We start from the raw sequence: 21995 nt of genomic DNA, 5'->3' as shown, positions 1-21995 counted from the left end.
GTCTCTGTGTTACTTTAATCACAGTCTCAGGCCTGCCTTCAGATCAACATCAACTAGTCCTTTAAACACAGCAAGTCACCTCTAGTCCTCCCTCTGTTGTGGAACGCAACCCTCAACCTCGAGAGTGAGAAGAGAGAGAGCGGTAGAGAGAGGGTGAAGAGAGGTGGTAATGCCAAGCCCTAGTGTAGACAGACACAAACCCACTTGAGCAGAGCTAAAAGGTGCTTACCAAATGCCTCAATTAGGCATGACCCCTGACCCCTATCCCTAGCCTGGAGTGACATGGCGTGACCTAAGTCACGACCTGGCAACCCCAGAGTCAGCTAGAGGGGGTGGACTCCACATAACGGCACCATTGTGCGATTGATATAGACATCTTTATTATCATCATTACCATCATTAGTGCTGCAGTCACTATTATGATTACCATTAGGAGGGTAAGAATATTGTTGATATATCTGTAGTTACCATTAGGAGAGTAACAATATTGTTGATATATCTGTAGTTACCATTAGGAGGTAACAATATTGTTGATATATCTGTAGTTACCATTAGGAGAGTAACAATATGTTGATGTATCTGTAGTTACCATTAGGAGGATAACAATATTGTTGATATATCTGTAGTTACCATTAGGAGAGTAACAATATGTTGATGTATCTGTAGTTACCATTAGGAGAGTAACAATATGTTGATATATCTGTAGTTACCATTAGGAAAGTAACAATATGTTGATGTATCTGTAGTTACCATTAGGAGAGTAACAATATTGTTGATATAACTGTAGTTACCATTAGGAGAGTAACAATATGTTGATGTATCTGTAGTTACCATTAGGAGAGTAACAATATGTATCTGTAGTTACCATTAGGAGAGTAACAATATGTTGATGTATCTGTAGTTCTGTAGTTACCATTAGGAGAGTAACAATATGTTGATGTATCTGTAGTTACCATTAGGAGAGTAACAATATGTTGATGTATCTGTAGTTACCATTAGGAGAGTAACAATATGTTGATGTATCTGTAGTTACCATTAGGAGAGTAACAATATTGTTGATATATCTGTAGTTACCATTAGGAGAGTAACAATATGTTGATGTATCTGTAGTTACCATTAGGAGAGTAACAATATGTTGATGTATCTGTCGTTACCATTAGGAGAGTAACAATATTGTTGATATATCTGTAGTTACCATTAGGAGAGTAACAATATGTTGATGTATCTGTAGTTACCATTAGGAGGGTAAGAATAATGTTGATGTATCTGTAGTTACCATTAGGAGAGTAACAATATGTTGATGTATCTGTAGTTACCATTAGGAGGGTAACAATATTGTTGGTGTATCTGTAATTACCATTATTTATGAAATGGTTAGTAAGGGATTGTAAAGGTTGTGACAGTTATTGTAAGAGTAACAGTGGTGTTACAAAATCTTCAATCTACTATGTTATTTTGATATGGCGTTGGCTAAATCAGTGTTTGCAGTGGAAGGTATAGAAGAGAGTATAGAAAAACTTTTTAGGCCTGGTTTTTAAACCACATTCCATTTTCCATAGGCAAAGCAGTTACTGCTGCCTAAACAAAAGCCCATGTTTCTCCTTTACCATCTGTCTGTTTGACAGTGAGAGATGCAGTAAGATGTCTGTGGCTAGAGGAGAGAGGAGCTGTGCTGAGCATTCATACAGAATGGTTAAGTAGATAGAAACTAAACGATCATGATGAATGATTATGAGGGAAAACTTTCCACAACAAAATGGTTAAAAAAAATGTTCACATGAAGTAAAACATTTCATTTGTTAGTACAAATGTCTAGTTTTCCTCAAAGAAGTTAAGTCGTTAATTTTTTTTACTTACCATCTTGGTCGTAAATGGTATCCAAATATCTCGGTAATAAAGGGCATTGCTATGCATATTTATGCAATTTTTTTACAGCTAATCTCACGACATAATAGCTTTCATAAATCAAAGTTATTGTTCACAAACCTTGACCACAATGTTGGTGTTACGATACCGAGAGTAGCATGTGTTTTAGAGAACCAGCTATATTCTGATTCCTTATGATTACAAATATATTCATATCATAACTCCTATATTATGGCCTTTTATTTGTCTGGGAAAGAGAGAATCTATAATTGAATTGTGTATTGTTCATGAGTGATTACCCTGTGTGTGTGTGTGTGTGTGTGTGTGTGTGTGTGTGTGTGTGTGTGTGTGTGTGTGTGTGTGTGTGTGTGTGTCTGTGCGTGCGCGTGCGTGTGCGTGTGTGTGTGTGCAAGTTTATCTGGCTCTCTGTACGATTGGCCTTGTGTGTGAAACTTCCCAGAGTGTGTATTTTGGAGTGTGAGTTGTGAACGTACCACCTCCTGGTTGGTTTGTGTTGAATACTCGCAAGAACACCTTAATTTATGTTTCATATTTCACTAGCCAATTATCCCTGTTGAAGTCATGTTTTTCCACCCATTCTCACTCATAATACATGGTCATTTATATTTCTGGTGGAGTCCAGGTGTCACATACATTACAAAGAGTGGTAGTAGTTGTAAAAGCAGGTGTTTTGGTTCATCCAGCTCCAGCTCCAGCTCCAGCTCCAGCCAGACTCTGCTGCTTCAGGCTGTCTGAGTCAAGTGGACCGTTTGACCCTGTGCTAACTCAGCTACAAAAGACAACACTTCTGTTCTGCATAGAGAGAAAACACACACACAGACGCACACACACACACACACACACACACACACACACACACACACACACACACACACACACACACACACACACACACACACACACACACACACACACACACACACACACACACACACACACACACAAACACAGTTATATACGTTTTTGTCTTTTGCAGTGGCGTTTCTACCTTGTACGGCTCACTGGGCCAACCCCCCCTTCAGCTCCCCCTTCCTCAGGCTTCCAGTGGGGAGACCGGAGGTCAACCTACACCCGCCCCATCTCGTACTTCTGAGTGGGAGACCTTCCCCGGCAGTAGCCTGCCTATCTCGCAAACTAGAATCAGGGCGCCCACTCCGACAAAGTTAATTGACCCACAGTTCCACACGGTGACATGATATCATTGACGTGACGTGTCAATGAGCGATATAAAACCGATCGCGCAAATGTCACCATTCTGAATTTCTTTGTACGAGCGCCCCGTGCCGCCCTCGGCAAGATGCCACCCTGGGCGGCTGCCCATGTCACCTATACCTAAACCCACCGCTGGTAATCTGTATGACCTGGCAGATTGGACAAATGAAATTCAAATCAGTTCTAATACCAGTTGGGAAAATGTATTAGATCGTAACCGTGTTGTTCTATAGAACATTTATGGACAAAATGTTGAATAGTTGAGCAGCATGAGATTCTCTCTGAATGAAAGTGAATTAATTTAACTGTACACATGGAACAGAGGTGAAAACATGAAGCCAGTAGGTGAAATGTATTGCAGGCAGAGAAGTGATTTAATAAGTAATAAAGAGTGCACTTATCAAAGTGATACTAAAGTTGTCTAGACATGGGGTCATACAGCTCCATTTTTATTAGTTTGATTAAAGCTCTCCACATCCCACCTCAGTAATGGCCTGGTGTGTGTGTGTGTATGTGTGTGTGTGTGTGTGTGTGTGTGTGTGTGTGTGTGTGTGTGTGTGTGTGCGCGGGCGGGCGCGTGTGTGCATGTTTAAGTCAGTAATTAGAGGCATATTAAACCACCCCTCCATATTACTCAGCATGTTGCATTGACCACATGAAAGCTGGATACTTAAAAATCACCCCGTGAAGTGTACGCTTCGCCTCAGAAACAAGCTGTTGTGTGGGTTTAGCCCGGTTGGAAAACACTGTTTCCACAGTACAGTAGTACTTAGCCCCAGAGAGGCGGATGCAGTTGGAAACACTTCAGGATGCTTTTATTTCTGGTTCACTTTTTAAACGGGCTTATATTGATTGTTTTATTTGTAAAGAAAATTAGAAGTTGGATTTTAAACATATCCAATGGTCAATGGTTTTATATACAGTGGCAGGTCGAGGCTATAACAAACCATTAAAGTCATTAAATCATTAAAGTAACATTATATGAATGCGTTTTACAGTTATAGACCCTTAGTCAAATAATGTTATAAAAAAGAACCATTTTCACAGGAAAGCCAGTGAGAAGAGGCAAGACGTTTGTGTTTGTTTTGTGTGTGTTGAGGTGTGCCCCTCAGTTAAAGGCCTTGGTGGAAAAGAGATGAAGAAATGGAATGCCCCGCAACAAACACACACACACCATATCTGCTATAAATTCCTCACCATTTGGAAAGAGGTGCCCCTCTTGTGTGTGTGTGTGTGTGTGTGTGTGTGTGTGTGTGTGTGTGTGTGTGTGTGTGTGTGTGTGTGTGTGTGTGTGTGTGTGTGTGTGTGTGTGTGTGTGTGTGTGTGTGTGTGTGTGTGCGTGTGTGTGTGAAGAGGGGTGGCTCAGGCAGTGGCAGGTTGAATCAGGTCGGGACTTGGGGAGATGGTGGGGGATGAGATCACTGAGACAGCCCACCTTAACTTAACCCCCTCTACACACACACAGCAGGGCCAGACAGCCCAGTCTGACCCAACCCAGCCCTGCCTCATAAAGGCAGCATTGAGACGCACAGGTACACTGTGTATCTCCTGGAGGCAGGGATAGAGTTGGATGAGAGAGAGAGAGAGAGAGAGAGAGAGAGAGAGAGAGAGAGAGAGAGAGAGAGAGAGAGAGAGAGAGAGAATGAAGCAGGAGAGAAAGGATGCCCAGGATGGCGTGACTCATTAGAGCAAAATAAACATTTCCTGGCTTGGAGTCGCATTATGTTGTGGGTTTATTGGAGGAAATAAAACTGATTCTTTATTTTGATGTCTGCTATTCCACTACCCCATCTGTCCTCCCTCCCTCTTTCTTCATCACAGTCCTCTCTTTTTCTTATTGATCCAGCTCTCAATGTGGGAGTAATTTATGAAACACTACTCATCTCCTACGAATGGAGGAAAGGCTCCAGATGCCTGAAACAAATGCTTTCTTTTTCTTTTTCCTTCTCTTTTCCATCTTCTTTCACTTTTCATTTTTTTGGCTTCCCTGCTTTTCTTTCTTTCCTTCTTTTTCTCTTTCTTTCATTGTACTAGAGAGAAATGTGGTTCTTATTGTGTGAATTGTGTGACGAAGCCTATGGGAAGTGGTTCGACACGTCCCGTATGAACTTTATCTCTCCTCCATACTGAAGCCTCAGACTGACCCTGGTTCCCACCAAACACTTAAGGATGCTTAGGATCCATGTATGTGTGTGTGTGCAGGAGTATGTATGTGTGTCTGAAGGGATGTGGTCGTTGCACCACTTACCTTCATTTGGACATCAGTCTATTCACGTTCATACCATCCTATCATACTTCTGACATATAAGAGATTCTTGTCTCTGGAGTCTAAATGCCTTTTTCCCTCTCAGTAAAAACATTTGCTGGACAGAAACCACATTGGCTCTTACAGAGAATTGAAACCCCTGAACATCCGACATTTCAATAAGAAGAATTCTGGCTTGAAAAACAGAGTTCATGCTTTCGTTTGCGTGTGCATGCATGTGTGTGATTGCTGAATAATGAGTTACGGGGTTGGTTATTCAGAACAGAACACAACAAGACAAAAGCAAACAAAAGAAGAAAACCATAACATCCCGTAAACCGCCGGGTCAGAGCTAGGCCTAATGACAGACCTGATGGAACAAAGAGAACAATGAGAACCAGATTAAAACCCTGGCAGATGAGCGATGCAGAAAGGGGGGGGGGGGGGGTGTAGTGCGTGGACTGATTGGTAATGGTTGAGAGAGGGAGGTTTAGAGATGGAGGAAGAGGTGGTTGGAGAAGGGGGGCATAGAAACAGGAAGAAAGAGATGGAAGAGAGAGAAGGTATCTTTGACAGCTGTGGTAATGATAGATGGGTCCGGGTATGGATAGGGGGTGTAGAGTATCCACTGGTTAGATTTAGTGGATTGAATGTATTGGGTTGAAGGGTAAGAATACCTGCATGGTGTAGGTGGTTGAGCTGACTAAGTAAAACTCAGGGCTCTACGTATTATATAATAGGCATTGGTATGATATGATATATGAACTAGTGTGTGTGTGTGTGTGTGTGTGTGTGTGTGTGTGTGTGTGTGTGTGTGTGTGTGTGTGTGTGTGTGTGTGTGTGTGTGTGTGTGTGTGTGTGTGTGTGTGTGTGTGTGTGTGTGTGTGTGTGTGTGTGTGTGTGTGTGTGTGTGTGTGTCTGCGTGCTTTTTTTTTATTTTTTACCTTATCAGGAAAACAATAACTTTTTTGTCAAATCAGGACTTTTTTCATGTCCTGAATTTGTTCAAATGCAATTTTAAGCTTAAGGGTTAGGTTTAGGGTTTTGGGGTTAAGGTTAAGGCTAAGGTTAAGGTTAAGGTTAAGGTTAGGGGGTAGGGGTAGGTTTTAGGGAAAATAGTATTTCTAATGGTCAAACATATTTACTCTGCAAAAAGTCCAGAAATTTCACGAATATGAAGCTGTGTGTCTGTGTGTGACTGTGTGTGACTGTGTGTGACTGTGTGTGTCTGTGTGTGTGCATGTGTGTGTATCCTTCCTGTAACGTGGCTGGGTTGGCCAGCCAGCCTGGCCCCACATGTGGAACAGTTTACTGGAATGGAACTTTAAATTAGCAGTGGTCTGAGGCAGCCCGCTGCAGTAGGCTGTAATTAACTAGCTCTGTGAACGAGGGAGAGAGGCTGAGAGAAAGACAGACAGAGAGGGGGAGGTAAGAAGAGAAGGATTAGGAGTATGTGTTTGTGGTCATGTGTGCGTTTTCTGTGTTTGTTGTGTTATGGTCTTTTTGTGTATGAGTGTGTGCGCTTGCTTGCACGGTATGCCATGCTACTGCCCCTGCGGTGCCCCCCAGTGTGTGGAACAGGTCACTGCAGAGCGAGTGTACGTGAGTGTGTGTTTTCCACTGTACACGTTAATACATGGACATTTTTTTCCCTGGTTTGAGAGGGTACTGTAAGCTCCTCACCCTTCCCTCTCTTTCTCTCTCATCCATCTTTCTCCCTCTCCTTCTCACCCCCCTCTCTCCCTCTCTCTCTCCCTCTCCAGCTCCTCCTCTATCGTTCTCTCCCTCTTTCTCTCTCCCTCCATCTCCCCTACCTCTGATTCATAAGTTGCATCAGGCCCCAAAAAACATTGCGTTCTTTGGCTCCTGTGTGTTTACCACAGCTCCACCAGAGAGAATGTGACCCCACTTATCACATCACTCTGTGGGGGGTGAGACAGAACGAGAGAGAGAGAGAGAGAGAGAGAGCGAGAGAGAGAGAGAGAGAGAGAGAGAGAGAGAGAAGAGAGAAAGAAAAGATGGGGGGCAGAGAGAGAGATAGGGAGAGGGAGAGAGGTCGGGGGGGAATGATAGATTGCTGAAATTATTTAGAAGAGGCAAGACAGCACATTTTTAAGGCCCTGCATCTTTGTCAATCAAAACCAACAGTTTTTTCCTGACCACATGACTTCAACATGGAAATATTCAGACTTTACAGAATCACGTGCCTTGGAGTCTCATGAAGATTGGCCTTAGAAGAGCGGGGAAAGCATGCATGTTGTAATGCGTTAAGTGTGCCCATGTGTTGAGCACAGTTCCCTGGGCAGAGGGGCCATAGAGACTCTTCAGGCTGGCAGAGAGAACACAGAGACTCTTCATGGTGAAGTGGGCTGATTTATGGCATTGCATTATTTTGCACTTTCAAAAAAATACAGAAATTAGACTTCTCTCTTCTCTGTCTCATCCTCTCAGACCTAGTTTGTACTTATTTTCCCTGGAACTGCCTCTTTTGTACTCATTCTCTGGCCACCACTGTCTTCATCATAACCCTAACAATCTATATTCTTTCCCCTTTTTCCTTCAATCCTCCTCTTTTTCTTCTCCTTTAACTTTCAAAACATCTTTTGTGTCAGTTAGTTTCTCCATGAATGATGCCATCCCTCTATTTTTGTAACAGACTTTTCATTTGATCATATTTGCATTGATGCATTTCGATTGTGACACTCCATGCAGTAAACAAATGTGTACTACCGGTCAAAGTTTTAATACACCTACTCATTCAAGGGTTTTTCTTTTTTTGACTATTTTATACTTTGTAGAATAATAGTGAAGACATCAAAACTAGGAAATAACACATATGGAATCATGTAGTAATCAAAAATGTGTTCAAAGAATATATATTTTATGTCTGAGATTCTTTAAAGTAGCCACCCTTTGCCTTGATGACAGCTTTGCACACTCTTGGCATTCTCTCAACCAGCTTCACTTGGAATGCTTTTCCAACAGTCTTGAAGGAGTTCCCACATATGCTGAGCACTTGTTGGCTGCTTTTCCTTCACTCTGCGGTCTGACTCATCCCAAACCATCTCAATTGAGGTCAGGGGATTGTGGGATTGTGGAGGCCAGGTCATCTGATGCAGCACTCCATCACTCTTCTTCTTGGTCAAATAGCCATTACACAGCCTAGAGGTGTGTTTGGTCATTGTCCTGTTGAAAAACAAATTATAGTCCCACTAAGCCCAAACCAGATGGGATAGCGTATCGCTGCAGAAATCTGTGGAATCCATGCTGGTTAAATGTGCCTTGAATTCTGAATAAATCACAGACAGTGTCACCAGCAAAGCACCCCCACACCATCACACCTCCTCCTCCATGACGAGCGCCACCCGAACGGGAAGGGGAGTGTCCTTCGGTCGGAGTCGTGACAGTACCCCCCCCCCCCCCTTGACGCGCGGCTCCCGCAGTGCGCCGACTGCCGGCCTCGAGGTCGACCCGGAGGACGAGGCGCAGGGCGATCCGGATGGAGGCGATGGAAATCCCTCAACATTGACGGATCCAAAATGTCCCTGGTGGGTACCCAGCACCTCTCCTCCGGACCGTACCCCTCCCAGTCCACAAGGTACTGCAGGCCCCCCACCCGGCGTCTTGAGTCCAGAATGGCCCGTATCGTATACGCCGGGGACCCCTCGATGTCCAGAGGGGGAGGAGGGACCTCCGGCACCTCACCGTCCTGTAGGGGACCAGCTACCACCGGCCTGAGGAGAGACACATGAAACGAGGTGTTAATACGATAATAGGAAGGGAGTTGTAATCGATAACACACCTCGTTTATTCTCCTCAGGACTTTGAACGGCCCTACACACTGCGGTCCAAGCTTCCGGCAGGGCACGCGGAGTGGCAGGTTTCGGGTCCAGAGCCAGACCCTGTCCCCTGGTACAAACACGGGGGCCTCACTGCGGTGGCGGTCAGCACTCCTTTTCTGCCGTCCACTAGCCTGTTGAAAGGATTCCTGGACGGCCCTCCAGGTCTCTTTGGAGCGCTGCACCCATTCCTCCACCGCAGGAGCCTCGGTCTGGCTCGGATGCCACGGTGCCAGGACCGGCTGGTACCCCAACACACACTGAAAGGGGGACACATTAGTAGAGGAGTGGCGTAGTGAGTTCTGGGCCATTTCAGCCCAGGGGATGTATCTCGCCCACTCCCCTGGCCGGTCCTGGCAGTACGACCACAGAAACCTACCCACCTCCTGGTTTACTTTCTCCACCTGCCCATTACTTTCGGGGTGATAACCGGAGGTCAGGCTGACCGAGACCCCCAGACGCTCCATGAACGCCCTCCATACTCGGGACGTGAACTGGGGGCTCCGATCAGAAACGATGTCCTCCGGCACCCCGTAATGCCGGAAGACGTGGGTGAATAATGCCTCCGCAGTCTGTAGGGCTGTTGGGATACCGGGCAACGGGAGGAGATGGCAGGACTTAGAGAACTGATCCACAATCACCAGAACCGTGGTGCCGCCCTGAGACGGGAGAAGGTCGGTCAGGAAATCTACGGATAGATGTGACCATGGCCGTTGTGGAACGGGGAGGGGTTGTAACTCTAGGAAGGTGCCTAGGAGCCTTACTCTGGGCGCATACCGAACAGGAGGAGACATAAACCTTAACGTCCCTAGCCAAGGTAGGCCACCAATACCTCCCCTGAAGGCTCTCCACTGTCCTCCTCACCCCAGGGTGACCCGAGGAGGGTAGGATGTGAGCCCACCGAATCAGTTGGTCCCGAACACCAAGCGGCACGTACCTCCTCCCCGCCGGACACTGAGGAGGCGCGGGTACAGCCCGTAACGCCCGCTCGATGTCCGAGTTCACCTCCCATACTACCGGTGCCATCAGCTTTGAGGCCGGAAGGATGGGAGTAGGTTCGGTGGACCTATCCTCCATGTCGTAAACAGTGCGTCCGCCTTCACGTTCTGGGAGCCCTGACGTATAGGTCATGCTCCAGCAGTCTACCAAGTACCTTGCGTACCAGAGACACATGCGCGGCGTGAGTGGCTGAGTAGATCAGAATGTCATCTGTCACATTCTGACCTTTATTTCCTTTGTTTTGTCTTTATTTAGTATGGTCAGGGCGTGAGTTGGGTGGGCAGTCTATGTTTGTTTGTTCTATATTTTGGGTATTTCTATGTTTCGGCCTAGTATGGTTCTCAATCAGAGGCAGGTGTCATTAGTTGTCTCTGATTGAGAATCATACTTAGGTAGCCTGGGTTTTACTGTGTGTTTGTGAGTGATTGTTCCTGTCTCTGTGTTTGCACCAGATAGGACTGTTAGGATTTTCACATTTTTTGTTTTATGTAGTCAGTTGTTCATGTGTACATTACGTATTAAAAAGAACCATGGACACTTACCACGCCGCATATTGGTCCTCTGATCCTTTTCGCCTCTCCTCTTCGGAAGAAGAGGAGGAAATCCCTTACATCATTGATATAAACAACCACTCCCTGCCTGTGCAAGTCCCTGAGAATATCGTCTACAAAGGTTTGAAAAATGGCTGGAGCATTTTTTAACCCATACGGCATGACGCAGTACTCATAGTGGCCCGTTGTGGTACTAAATGCGGTTTTCCACTCGTCTCCCTTCCGAATACGCACCAGGCTATACGCGCTCCTGAGATCCAATTTTGTGAAGAACTGAAAGGATTCCACTGCCGTAGCAATGAGAGGTAGTGGGTAGCTGAACCCCACTGTGATGGCATTTAGACCTCTATAATCAATACACGAACGCAAACCTCCCTCATTTTTCTTCACAAAAAAGAAACTCGAGGAGACGGGTGAAATGGAGGAGCGAATGTACCCCTGTCCCAGAGGCTCCGTGATATATGTTTCCATAGCCAGCGTCTCCTCTTGGGACAATGGGTACACGTGACTCTTGGGAAGCGCAGCGTTTACCTGGAGATCTATCGCACAATCCCTTCCCGGTCGATGTGGTGGTAATTTAGTCGCCTTCTTTTTACTAAAAGCGATTGCCAAATCGGCATACTCGGGGGGAATGCACACTGTGGGACCCTGGTCTGGACTTTCCACCGAGGTGGCACCGACGGAAACTCCCAGACACCTTCCAGAACACTCCTCTGACCACCCCTGGAGAACCCCCTGTCTCCACAAAATTTTAGGATTGTGCCAGGCCAGCCAGGGAATCCATAAAACCACTGGAAACGCATGCGAATCAATAATATAGAGACTGTTACGCTCCCTATGATTCCCCTGCGTTACCATGTCCAGCGGGATCGTGGTCTCCCTGACCACCCCTGACCCTAATGGCCGGCTATCTAGGGAGTGCACGGGAAAGGGAGAATCTATTGGCACAAGCGGAACACCTAATTTAATAGCGAGTCCGCGATCCATAAAGTTCCCAGCTGCGCCTGAATCGACTAGCGCCCTATGCTGGGAAGAGGGGGAAAAATTAAGGAAAAAATCAAGACAAACATGTGACCAACAGGGGGTTCTGGGTGAGTTTGGTGCTGACTCACCTGGGGTGATCGAGAAATGTTCCGCCTGCCATCTCGACTCTCAGACGGACCCCCCCCAGCACCGATCGGCCGTGTGTCCTCTCCGACCACAGTTGGTGCAGAGGGAGCCTCCTCCTCCAGGTACCCCTCGGCAAAGCCCCTCCCAACTCCATCGGAACAGGAGTGGAGGTGCTGGGTGGTGGAACACACAGGACCCTCTCCGAACGCCCGCGGGCAGCCAGCAGATTGTCCAGTCGGATGGACATGTCAATTAGCTCATCCAGGGAAAGAGCGGTGTCCCGACACGCTGGCTCCCTGCGGACGTCCTTCCGGAGACTACACCGGTAGTGGTCGATAAGGGCCCTGTCGTTCCACCCAGATCCTGCTGCCAAGGTACGGAACTCCAACGTGTAATCCTGGGCGCTCCTCTTCTCCTGCCGGAGATGGAATAGTCATTCTCCCGCCGCTCGGCCATCTGGAGGGTGGTCAAACACGGCGCGGAAGCGGCGAGAAAACTCGGGGTAGTGCTCCTTAGCTGAGTCTGGGCCATTCCAAACTGTGTTTGCCCACTCCAGAGCACGACCCGTGAGGCAGGAGATGAGGACATGCACCCTCTCCGCTCCCGAGGGAGTGGGTCTGACGGTGGCCAGGTACAGTTCTAGCTGGAGTAAGAACCCCTGGCACCCTGCTGCCGCTCCATCATAGACCCTCGGGAGCGTAAGACGGAGGGTGCTGGAGTCGGGAGATGGGGAGTCCTGAGGAAGGGGGGCCGAAGGTGGAGAGAGGAGACCGCTTCTCTCCCATCGGTCCATTCTCTCCATCACCAGATCCATCGCCGTTCCGATCCGATGGATAACGGTGGTGTGATGTAGAACCCTCTCTTCCATCGATGGGAGGGGAGTGGCTGTTGCTCCTGCTGACTCCATTCCTCAGTGGTGCGGGATTCTGTAACGGTCTGAGTGTAGTGGGTGAGGAGTCAGGCGCAGGAAGCAGAGGGTTCAGGGGAGTGCTATTTTAATGCACAGAGAAACGGCGAACATAAGACAACCCCCACGAAAACACAGGGCGTAATGAACAAACAAATGCCCCAAACAGGGGGACTTAAACTGTCCAGAAAAACCCACAAAATGGGAAAACACAAAACCCATAGACGTGCACACAAGTACACCAAACAGACGGTGACAATAATTAATCCCGCACAAGGAACCAGGCGGGCCGGCTGACTAATAAAGCCTTACTACTAACTACCTAACTCAAAACAGGTGCACTCAATAAACACATAAGGGGAGGAAATAATCAGTGGCAGCTAGTAGGCCGGTGACGACGACCGCCGAGCACCACCCGAACGGGAAGGGGAGTGTCCTTCGGTCGGAGTCGTGACACATGTGGAGATCATCCATTCACCCACACCGTGTCTCACAAAGACACAGCGGTTGGAACCAAAAATCGCAAATTTGGACTGCAGACCAAAGGACAGATTTCCACCAGTCTAATGTCCACTGCTCATGTTTCTTGGCCCAAGCAAGTCGCTTCTTATTATTGGTGTCATTTAATAGTGGTTTATTTGCTGCAATTCGACCATGAAGGCCTTATTCACACAGTCTCCTCTGAACAGTTGATGTTGAGATGTGTCTGTTACTTCAACTCTGTGAAGCATTTATTTGTTCTGCAATTTCTGAAGCTGGTAACTCTAATTAACTTATTTTCTGCAGCAGAGGTAACTCTGGGTCTTCCATTCCTGTGGCGGTCCTCTTGAGAGCCAGTTTCATCATAGCACTTGATGGTTTTTGTGAATGCACTTGAAGACACTTTTAAAGTTCTTGAAATGTTCTGGATTGACTGACCTTCATGTCTTAAAGTAATGATGGACTGTCGTTTCTCTTTGCTTATTTGAGCTGTTATTGAGATAATATGGACTTGGTCTTTTACTAAATAGGGCTATCTTCTGTATACCCACCTAACCTTGTCACAACACAACTGATTGGCTCAAATGCATTATGAAGGAAAGAAATTCCACAAAATAACTTTTAACAATGCACACCTGTTAATTTAAATGCATTCCAGGTGACTACCTCATGAAGCTGGTTGAGAAAATGCTGGTTGAGAAAGTGTTTAAAGTGTGGTTGAGTGTGGTTGAGAAAGTGTTTAAAGCTGTCATCAAGGCAAAGGGTGGCTATTTGAACAATCTCTAATATCAAATATATTTTGTTTTGTTGAACACTTTTTTGGTTACTAAATTATTCCATATGTGTTATTTCATAGTTTTGATGTCTTCACTATTATTCTACAATGTAGAGAATACAAATAAAGAAAAACCCTTAAATGAGTTTGTGTTCTAAAACTTTTGACTGGTATTTGTACGTTTAAAATGTTTGTAATTTAGCAGACACTCCTTTCCAGAGTGATTTACAGGAGCAATTAGGATTAGGTGCCTTGCTCAAGGGCACATCGACAGAGCTTTCACCTAGTCGACTTGGGGATTCAATTTAGGTACTGGCCCTTTCGGTTACTGGCCCAACGCTCTTAACCTGTTGCCCCTTAAGATCTTAAATTGAGCCAGTTTGCTACTGCAAGAAAATAATCCTGCAGCAACAGGAAATGTAAATTATTATGTGGATTATAATTCATTGGAATTTTTTGAAGGGGTTGATACATTTTTTTAGAGCAAATCAGGTCTGAAATTGCAAAGTGGAAATAAAAAACTTTAGAAGTCTTTTAATAGCTCAAATAAGCTACAAGTTTGAGTTTCCTGCAGTGCAGGAAAATTCCCAGCAAAAAAGAGTGATAAAATTAAGATCCTATGTCTGTAGGTGGCTGTGTAGACTACTTAAAACTGTGTGCGATTAACAGACAGGCATTGAACCTCCTATTCTCATCTCTCCCTCCAGAGAGCCTGGACCTGAGGCAGCATTGCACAGGCTTGGTGTCTTGTCTGTGGGTCCCACCTCATCTCATCACCCCTCCTTATCCCTTTCTTCTCCAGGCCCCCAGGACCAGCTCCAGTAAGACTGCCTAAGAGTGACAAGGGACCGGAACTATCCTGGACCTAAATTATCCTCTCAAGGCCATGGCAACCAACAGGGAACGGCAGGTGAGTCACATGACTGGCTTTTCACCTGCCGTTTACCCCTTCGCCTTCAACTCCATGAGGAGCCACTCACCTTTCGACCTTCTGGCCAATAGCAGCCTCTTTGGACGTTTTGGGGCAGACCTTCCGAAAGAAATGGCTGCATTGTGTAAGTACTGTTACTCATGTTTCATTTTCAATTATACTTTTCATCTGTCCATCTTCAAGACATAATGTATACACACACCACATTAACATACTCAAAAATACACAATTTTGTGATATGTTACTCAGTTACAACTCTTAATCTTGGGTTGGGATGGTTTTAGGAGTGTACCATAGGCATTAAAAAGTGTAAAAAGCAAATTCCCCTCCCTTTACTTTTCTTTGTGAAAGAAATATAGAAGAGGGATGCCAAAAGAAAGATACAAAAACAGACATAGACAGAGAATTCTTTGTTGGGGTTCAGCATGTGGCATTACTCTGTGATCATTACCCTACCCTAAGGAAAGAGAAGGACAAGTAGAGAGAGAAAAACAGTAAAGCCAGAGAGAAAGAGAGGGAGTGTAACTATAAGTGTAGAAACGTGGCCCTTCCAGGAAAGCAGGGTTCCATGTGGTAAAGCAGGCGGGTGGCGGGGTGCGGGCGGGCGGTGGGTTGGCAGGGTACAGGCCCGGGGCCAGCCTGGCCTCTCTCTGGTCTGGAGTACCAGAAGGCAGAACAACGGCCCCTTTATAACATGGCACTGCACACCGAGGTGAATCAAATTAAAACATGAGAGAGAGTCTGACACACACACATCCAGCAGTCCCAATATACAGTCATTTCCTTGCCCCTGTTTTGTCCAGCAGACATTTAGAGACATAGAGCTGTGTGAGTATGAGCAGTAGAAATATGTTACTGCCTGCTCTGTTATAAGTGTCCTGGCTCTGACTCTAACCACATGAAACACATAGGCATCAATACTGCAGGATTGAGGCTTGGAGAGGAACTCAGATCAATGACAGATGGATGCTGCTGGAGAGAACAAAGAAAAATGTAACACTACTACAACATTTTACTGGACAAAGTTAAGGACTACGTTTTAGAGTTAGTTGCAATGGTCCCTTTAACTCAAATGGTTTGAGAAAACCAAATGCCTTGAACTGTTTAAAGCTGAGTTTAAAGCTGAGTTTAAAGCTTAAAAGTTTGGGTATTCTGTCCTGATTAACATTGGAGTTAGTTCACCACGCATCATTGTTGACAGTACTTAAATACCAACTTGTAGAACTTGAAACTATTGAGTTAAGTTAATTACATTTCATAATTGTACCCAGTATTTCTTGGTGAGGTTGGAGAGTCAGGAAAACTACCTAACGATACAATATAACTATTGAATAGTACTACATTAATGCTTACAATGATCAGGCCATTGAGCATAAAGATACATCCAAAATTATATATCCATTTCATACCAAGATGTTTTCCCGCCAACTTTGTCATATCGCCAACTTTTTCCATCTTTTCTTTATATCCGAAAGTTTCGGTATCAAAGCCAAAACCTTTATTTCCACCAAACAACCTAGGAATCATTTTATTGATTTATCAAAGCGTTTGATTTAGTTGATCCTTTTATCTTACTAGGAAATCTTAAAAACATTGGTTTCACTAACAGAAGGGCGGCAGGTAGCCTAGTGGTTAAAGTGTTGGACTAGTAACCAAAAGGTTGCAAGATCAAATCCACGAGCTGACAAGGTAAAAATCTGTCATTCTGCCCCTGAACAAGGCAGTTGTTCCTAGGCTGTCATTGAAAATAAGAATTTGTTCTTAACTGACTTGCCTAGTTAAAAAATAAAAAAATCACAACCTGGAACTCAGTAGAGGTGTACCTCAAGGCTCAGTATTGGCCCACCTTTTCTGATATAAGCAACTATCCAAGATAATTTTAACATTTACATTTAAGTCATTTAGCAGACGCTCTTATCCAGAGCGACTTAACACTTTACAAAAATTGTTTCTACCAAATAATTTGGTATTAAATCCAACAAAATCATATATCATACTGTTTGGTACACGGCAAAGAAAAAACTTCACAGCTGACCATTTCAAAATTCATGCAGGTGTTTGAAAGTGTTGATTGTTTGAAATATCTGTGTTTGAAGATACATTCTGAATTATCTTTTGGAAAGCATATTGATTATATTATAAAAACAATTAACTATCAGCTTTGATTACTATGCAGATGATGTAAGATTTGTTTTACTGTATCCATTGTAAAGACCTTAATAACCCAACTGCTGGGATCCCATCCTAGACTACAGTGGCATAATCTATCAAAACACAACAAAGACCTTCCTTATGAAGTATATGTAATTTATAACAGTCTTTCACATTCATTCTTGGATGCCATTATAAGACACACAATTGCATAATGTCTGAAACAGTAAATTGTCTGTCACTCCCAAACAGAAGACAACTGCATTGGTACCAAATTATTTTTTAATGTATCAACTTAAATTTCCCTGAAGCTTATATACTGTATTAAGGAACATCTAACTTTACAAGACTCACACTACTCCTTTCGACAACAGCAGCAATTACAAATTCTAAGGGTAGCAACAAGCTCTCCCAGCCTCCTATCAGAATTAGAAATTCATCCATGTTTCTCAAACGTCAAATTTCTAAGTTGTTCCGTATGTGTTTGGTTACTTCTATGTATAGTTTCAAGGTTAAGTTTACGCATTTATGCTGAATTCTTAAGGTTAGGTATTAACTCTGAATGGTTAAGGTAAGGGTTAATATTTGGGAAAATCTTAAAACATAAATATCAAAAACAACGTTCTACCCAAGTCCACAATTACACCTTTTTTCTGGTGTTTTTGTTATTATTATTATTTCATTGTTATTATTATTAGACAGTAGCTGCTATATTATTCTATTTACTAAGTGTTGTTTGTTGTGTTTTTTTTCTTTATTTGGACACTTGAAAATGAGAATTGAAAAGATTTCATCCTGCTAAATTTCTAATAAATAAAATAATAATTTCAGTAAAGTGCTGATTACTGCTTAATATGAAACGCAGCCATAATGTTGAGGCGGCTTGTCACCATTTTGATTGGGACAGCACCGTTTTGATTGGGACAGCACCGTTTTGATTGGGACAGCACCGTTTTGATTGGGACAGCACCGTTTTGATAGGGACAGCACCGTTTTGATTGAGACAGCACCGTTTTGATTGAGACAGCATCGTTTTGATTGGGACAGCACCGTTTTGATTGGGACAGCATCGTTTTGATTGGGACAGCACCGTTTTGATTGAGACAGTACTGTTTTGATTGAGACAGCACCATTTTGATTGGGACAGCGCCATCGCGCTGCTTTGAGACAGGCGTGGGGACTCGTCTTGATGAATCAATAAATATCAAAACATTTTATACCCTGCATCTTCATTTGGATATTGGTTAGGCTACAATTAGGCTGGGAAAACATTAGCTAAGTTGCGGTTGTGAAAAAAGATTGCAGTCAGAGTGCAGTATAACTGTAATACACTAATATAACTGTAGTTAGAGTGCAGTATAACTGTAATACACTAATATAACTGTAGTTAGAGTGCAGTATAACTGTAATACACTAATATAACTGTAGTTAGAGTGCAGTATAACTGTAATGCACTAATATAACTGTAGTTAGAGTGCAGTATAACTGTAATACACTAATATAACTGTAGTTAGAGTGCAGTATAACTGTAATACACTAATATAACTGTAGTCAGAGTGCAGTATAACTGTAATACACTAATATAACTGTAATACACTAATATAACTGTAGTCAGAGTGCAGTATAACTGTAATACACTAATATAATTGTAGTCAGTCAGAGTGCAGTATAACTGTAATACACTAATATAACTGTAGTCAGAGTGCAGTATAACTGTAATACACTAATATAACTGTAGTCAGAGTGCAGTATAACTGTAATACACTAATATAACTGTAGTCAGAGTGCAGTATAACTGTAATACACTAATATAACTGTAGTTCAGAGTGCAGTATAACTGTAATACACTAATATAACTGTAGTCTGTAATACACTAATATAAGTGTCAGAGTATAACTGTAATACACTAATATAACTGTAGTCAAAGTGCAGTATAACTGTAATACACTAATATAACTGTAGTTAGAGTGCAGTATAACTGTAATACACTAATATAACTGTAGTCAGAGTGCAGTATAACTGTAATACACTAATATAACTGTAGTCAGAGTGCAGTATAACTGTAATACACTAATATAACTGTAGTTAGAGTGCAGTATAACTGTAATACACTAATATAACTGTAGTTAGAGTGCAGTATAACTGTAATACACTAATATAACTGTAGTTAGAGTGCAGTATAACTGTAATACACTAATATAACTGTAGTCAGAGTGCAGTATAACTGTAATACACTAATATAACTGTAGTCAGAGTGCAGTATAACTGTAATACACTAATATAACTGTAGTTAGAGTGCAGTATAACTGTAATACACTAATATAACTGTAGTTAGATTGCAGTATAACCACAGTATGCTGCACTCTAACTATGCTTCTACACATGCAGTGCTTGCTGTTTGGGGTTTTAGGCTGGGTTTCTGTACAGCACTTTGTGACACCAGCTGATGTAAGAAGGGCTTTATAAATACATTTGATTGAAATACTGCGTACAAAATACCACAGTTTGTTTCAATGCAGTATTTTTTCAGTGTAACTGCAGTTACAGTGCAGTACACTGCAGTTATTTTGCAATTACTGCATCCAAAATACCACAGTCAACTTTGATTACTGAACTGCAATATTTTTTGGTGATTTTGAGACAGAATCTCTGTCTGTATAGGCTATTTGGTTACTTGGTTTCTGGCTGGGCAAATAAGTGGAGGTGATATAGCGCATATACTGTATTAATTTGCTCATCAATCACTGATCGGAAACATTTAGCACACAATAATGTAGCCTAAAGGCAACTTCCAAAGCCAGCGGAGGTTGTGAAATATGAATGAGAATCACATACTTTTGAAAACAGGATGTCTATTATTTTCTATCTGTATCATGATGAAGGTAAGAGCCTACACCTGCTCCCTAAACATAGATTAAACGTTAATTTAAAAAAAGCATGGGCTTGGGCTCTAAGTATCAGATTTGACATGACAGTGGTTCCACACATTCCCGGTGACACAATATGTGTGTGTGAAAAATGTGTTGTGATTTATTCTGTTAAATTCCATTATATACTTACTATGAAATATACAGTTGAAGTCGGAAGTTTACATACACCTTAGCCAAATACATTTAAACTCAGTTTTTCACAATTCCTGACATTTAATCCTACTAAAAATTCCCTGTCTTAGGTCACTTAGGATCACAACTTTATTTTAAGAATGTGAAATATCAGAATAATTTAATAATTTAAATTGGATTTATTTCAACTTTTACATTCCCATTGCGTCAGCAGTTTACATGCACTCAATTAGTATTTGGTAGCATTGCCTTTAAATTGTTTAACTTGGGTTAAACATTTCGGGTAGCCTACCACAAGCTTCCCACAATAAGTTGGGTGAATTTTGTCCCATTCCTCCTGACAGAGCTGGTGTAACAGAGTCAGGTTTGTAGGCCTCCTTGCTCGCATATGCTTTTTCAGTTCTGCCCACAAATCTTCTATGTGATTGAGGTCAGGGCTTTGTGATGGCCACTCCAATACATTGACTGTGTTGTCCTTAAGCCATTTTACCACAATTCTGGAAGTATGCTTGGGGTCATTGTCCATTTGGAAGATCCATTTGCGACCAAGTTTTAACTTCCTGACTGATGTCTTGAGATGTTGCTTCAATATATCCACATAATTTTCCTTCCTCATGATGCCATCTATTTTGTGAAGTGCACTAGTCCCTCCTGCAGCAAAGCACCCCCACAACATCATGCAGCTACCCCAGTGCTTCACGATTGGGATGGTGTTTCCTCGGCTTGCAAGCGTCCCCCTTTTCCCTCCAAACATAATGATGGTCATTATGGCCAAACAGTTCTTTTTTTGTTTCATCAGACCAGAGGACATTTCTCCAAAAAGTACGATCTTTGTCCCCATGTGCAGTTGCAAACCGTAGTCTGGCTTTTGGAGGAGTGGCTTCTTCCTTGCTGAGCGGCCTTTCAGGTAATGTCGATATAGGACTCGTTTAACTGTGAATATAGATACTTCTATACCTGTTTCCTTCAGCATCTTCACAAGGTCCTTTGCTGTTGTTCTGGGATTGATTTGCACTTTTCGCACCAAAGTACATTAATCTCAGAACAGACAGAACGCATCTCCTTCCTGAGCAGTATGATGGCTGCGTGGTCCCATGGTGTTTATACTTGCGTACTATTGTTTGTACAGATGAACGTGGTACCTTCAGGCGTTTTCTGAGGTCTTGGCTGATTTATTTTGATTGTCCCATGATGTCAAGCAAAGAGGCACTGAGTTTGAAGGTAGGCCTTGAAATACATCCACAGGTACTCCAATTGACTCAAATGATGTCAATTAGCCTATCAGAAGCTTCTAAAGCCATGACATCATTTTCTGGAATTTTCCAAGCTGTTTAAAGGCACAGTCAACTTAGTGTATGTAAACTTCTGACCCACTGGGATTGTGATACAGTGAATTGTAAGTGAAATAATCTGTCTGTAAACAATTGTTGGAAAAATGTATTGTGTCATGCACACAGTAGATGTCTTATTCGACTTGCCAAAACTATAGTTTGTTAACAAGACATTTGTGGAGTGGTTAAAATTGTGTTATATTGTTTCTTAGGACCTGCCTTTATTTTTGATGTAAATTCTCAATGGATTTTTTAAAATTGACACCAACCCACATTTGCAAACCACAACTACAACTGTCCCCAGCATGCCGGCATGCTCACGGGAGGTATAAAATGTGTATGCAGGTAAGAATGTGGCAAAAATGGGCCTGTCTGTAAGGGGGTCATCTAAATATTGCCCTTTTTTTCCAGGCTAAATATCATCAATCCTATGTGACAGCAGTAATACAGTAGCCAACCCTCCACTTCAGTGTAGTGGTGATAAAACTGTAAAACAAAAAATCCTGGTTCCCACT

At 43.2% G+C, this 21995-nt stretch overlaps 1 protein-coding gene across 1 annotated transcript in view; it reads left to right on the top strand.

Moving 5' to 3' along the window:
* Positions 1 to 21995, top strand: part of LOC135541864 (retinoic acid receptor gamma-A-like) — a 96801-nt gene that overhangs the window by 6804 nt on the left and 68002 nt on the right. The window contains exon 2 of the mRNA XM_064968311.1: positions 14808 to 15060. Within this exon, the coding sequence (XP_064824383.1) occupies positions 14892 to 15060 (169 nt within the window). The 5' untranslated portion in view covers positions 14808 to 14891. The remainder of the gene's footprint in view (positions 1 to 14807; positions 15061 to 21995) is intronic.

This window comes from Oncorhynchus masou, chromosome 6 (assembly GCF_036934945.1).
Source record: "Oncorhynchus masou masou isolate Uvic2021 chromosome 6, UVic_Omas_1.1, whole genome shotgun sequence".
In the NCBI taxonomy this organism is placed as follows: Eukaryota; Metazoa; Chordata; class Actinopteri; order Salmoniformes; family Salmonidae; genus Oncorhynchus; species Oncorhynchus masou.
This window is presented reverse-complemented; position numbering and strand designations above follow the sequence as displayed.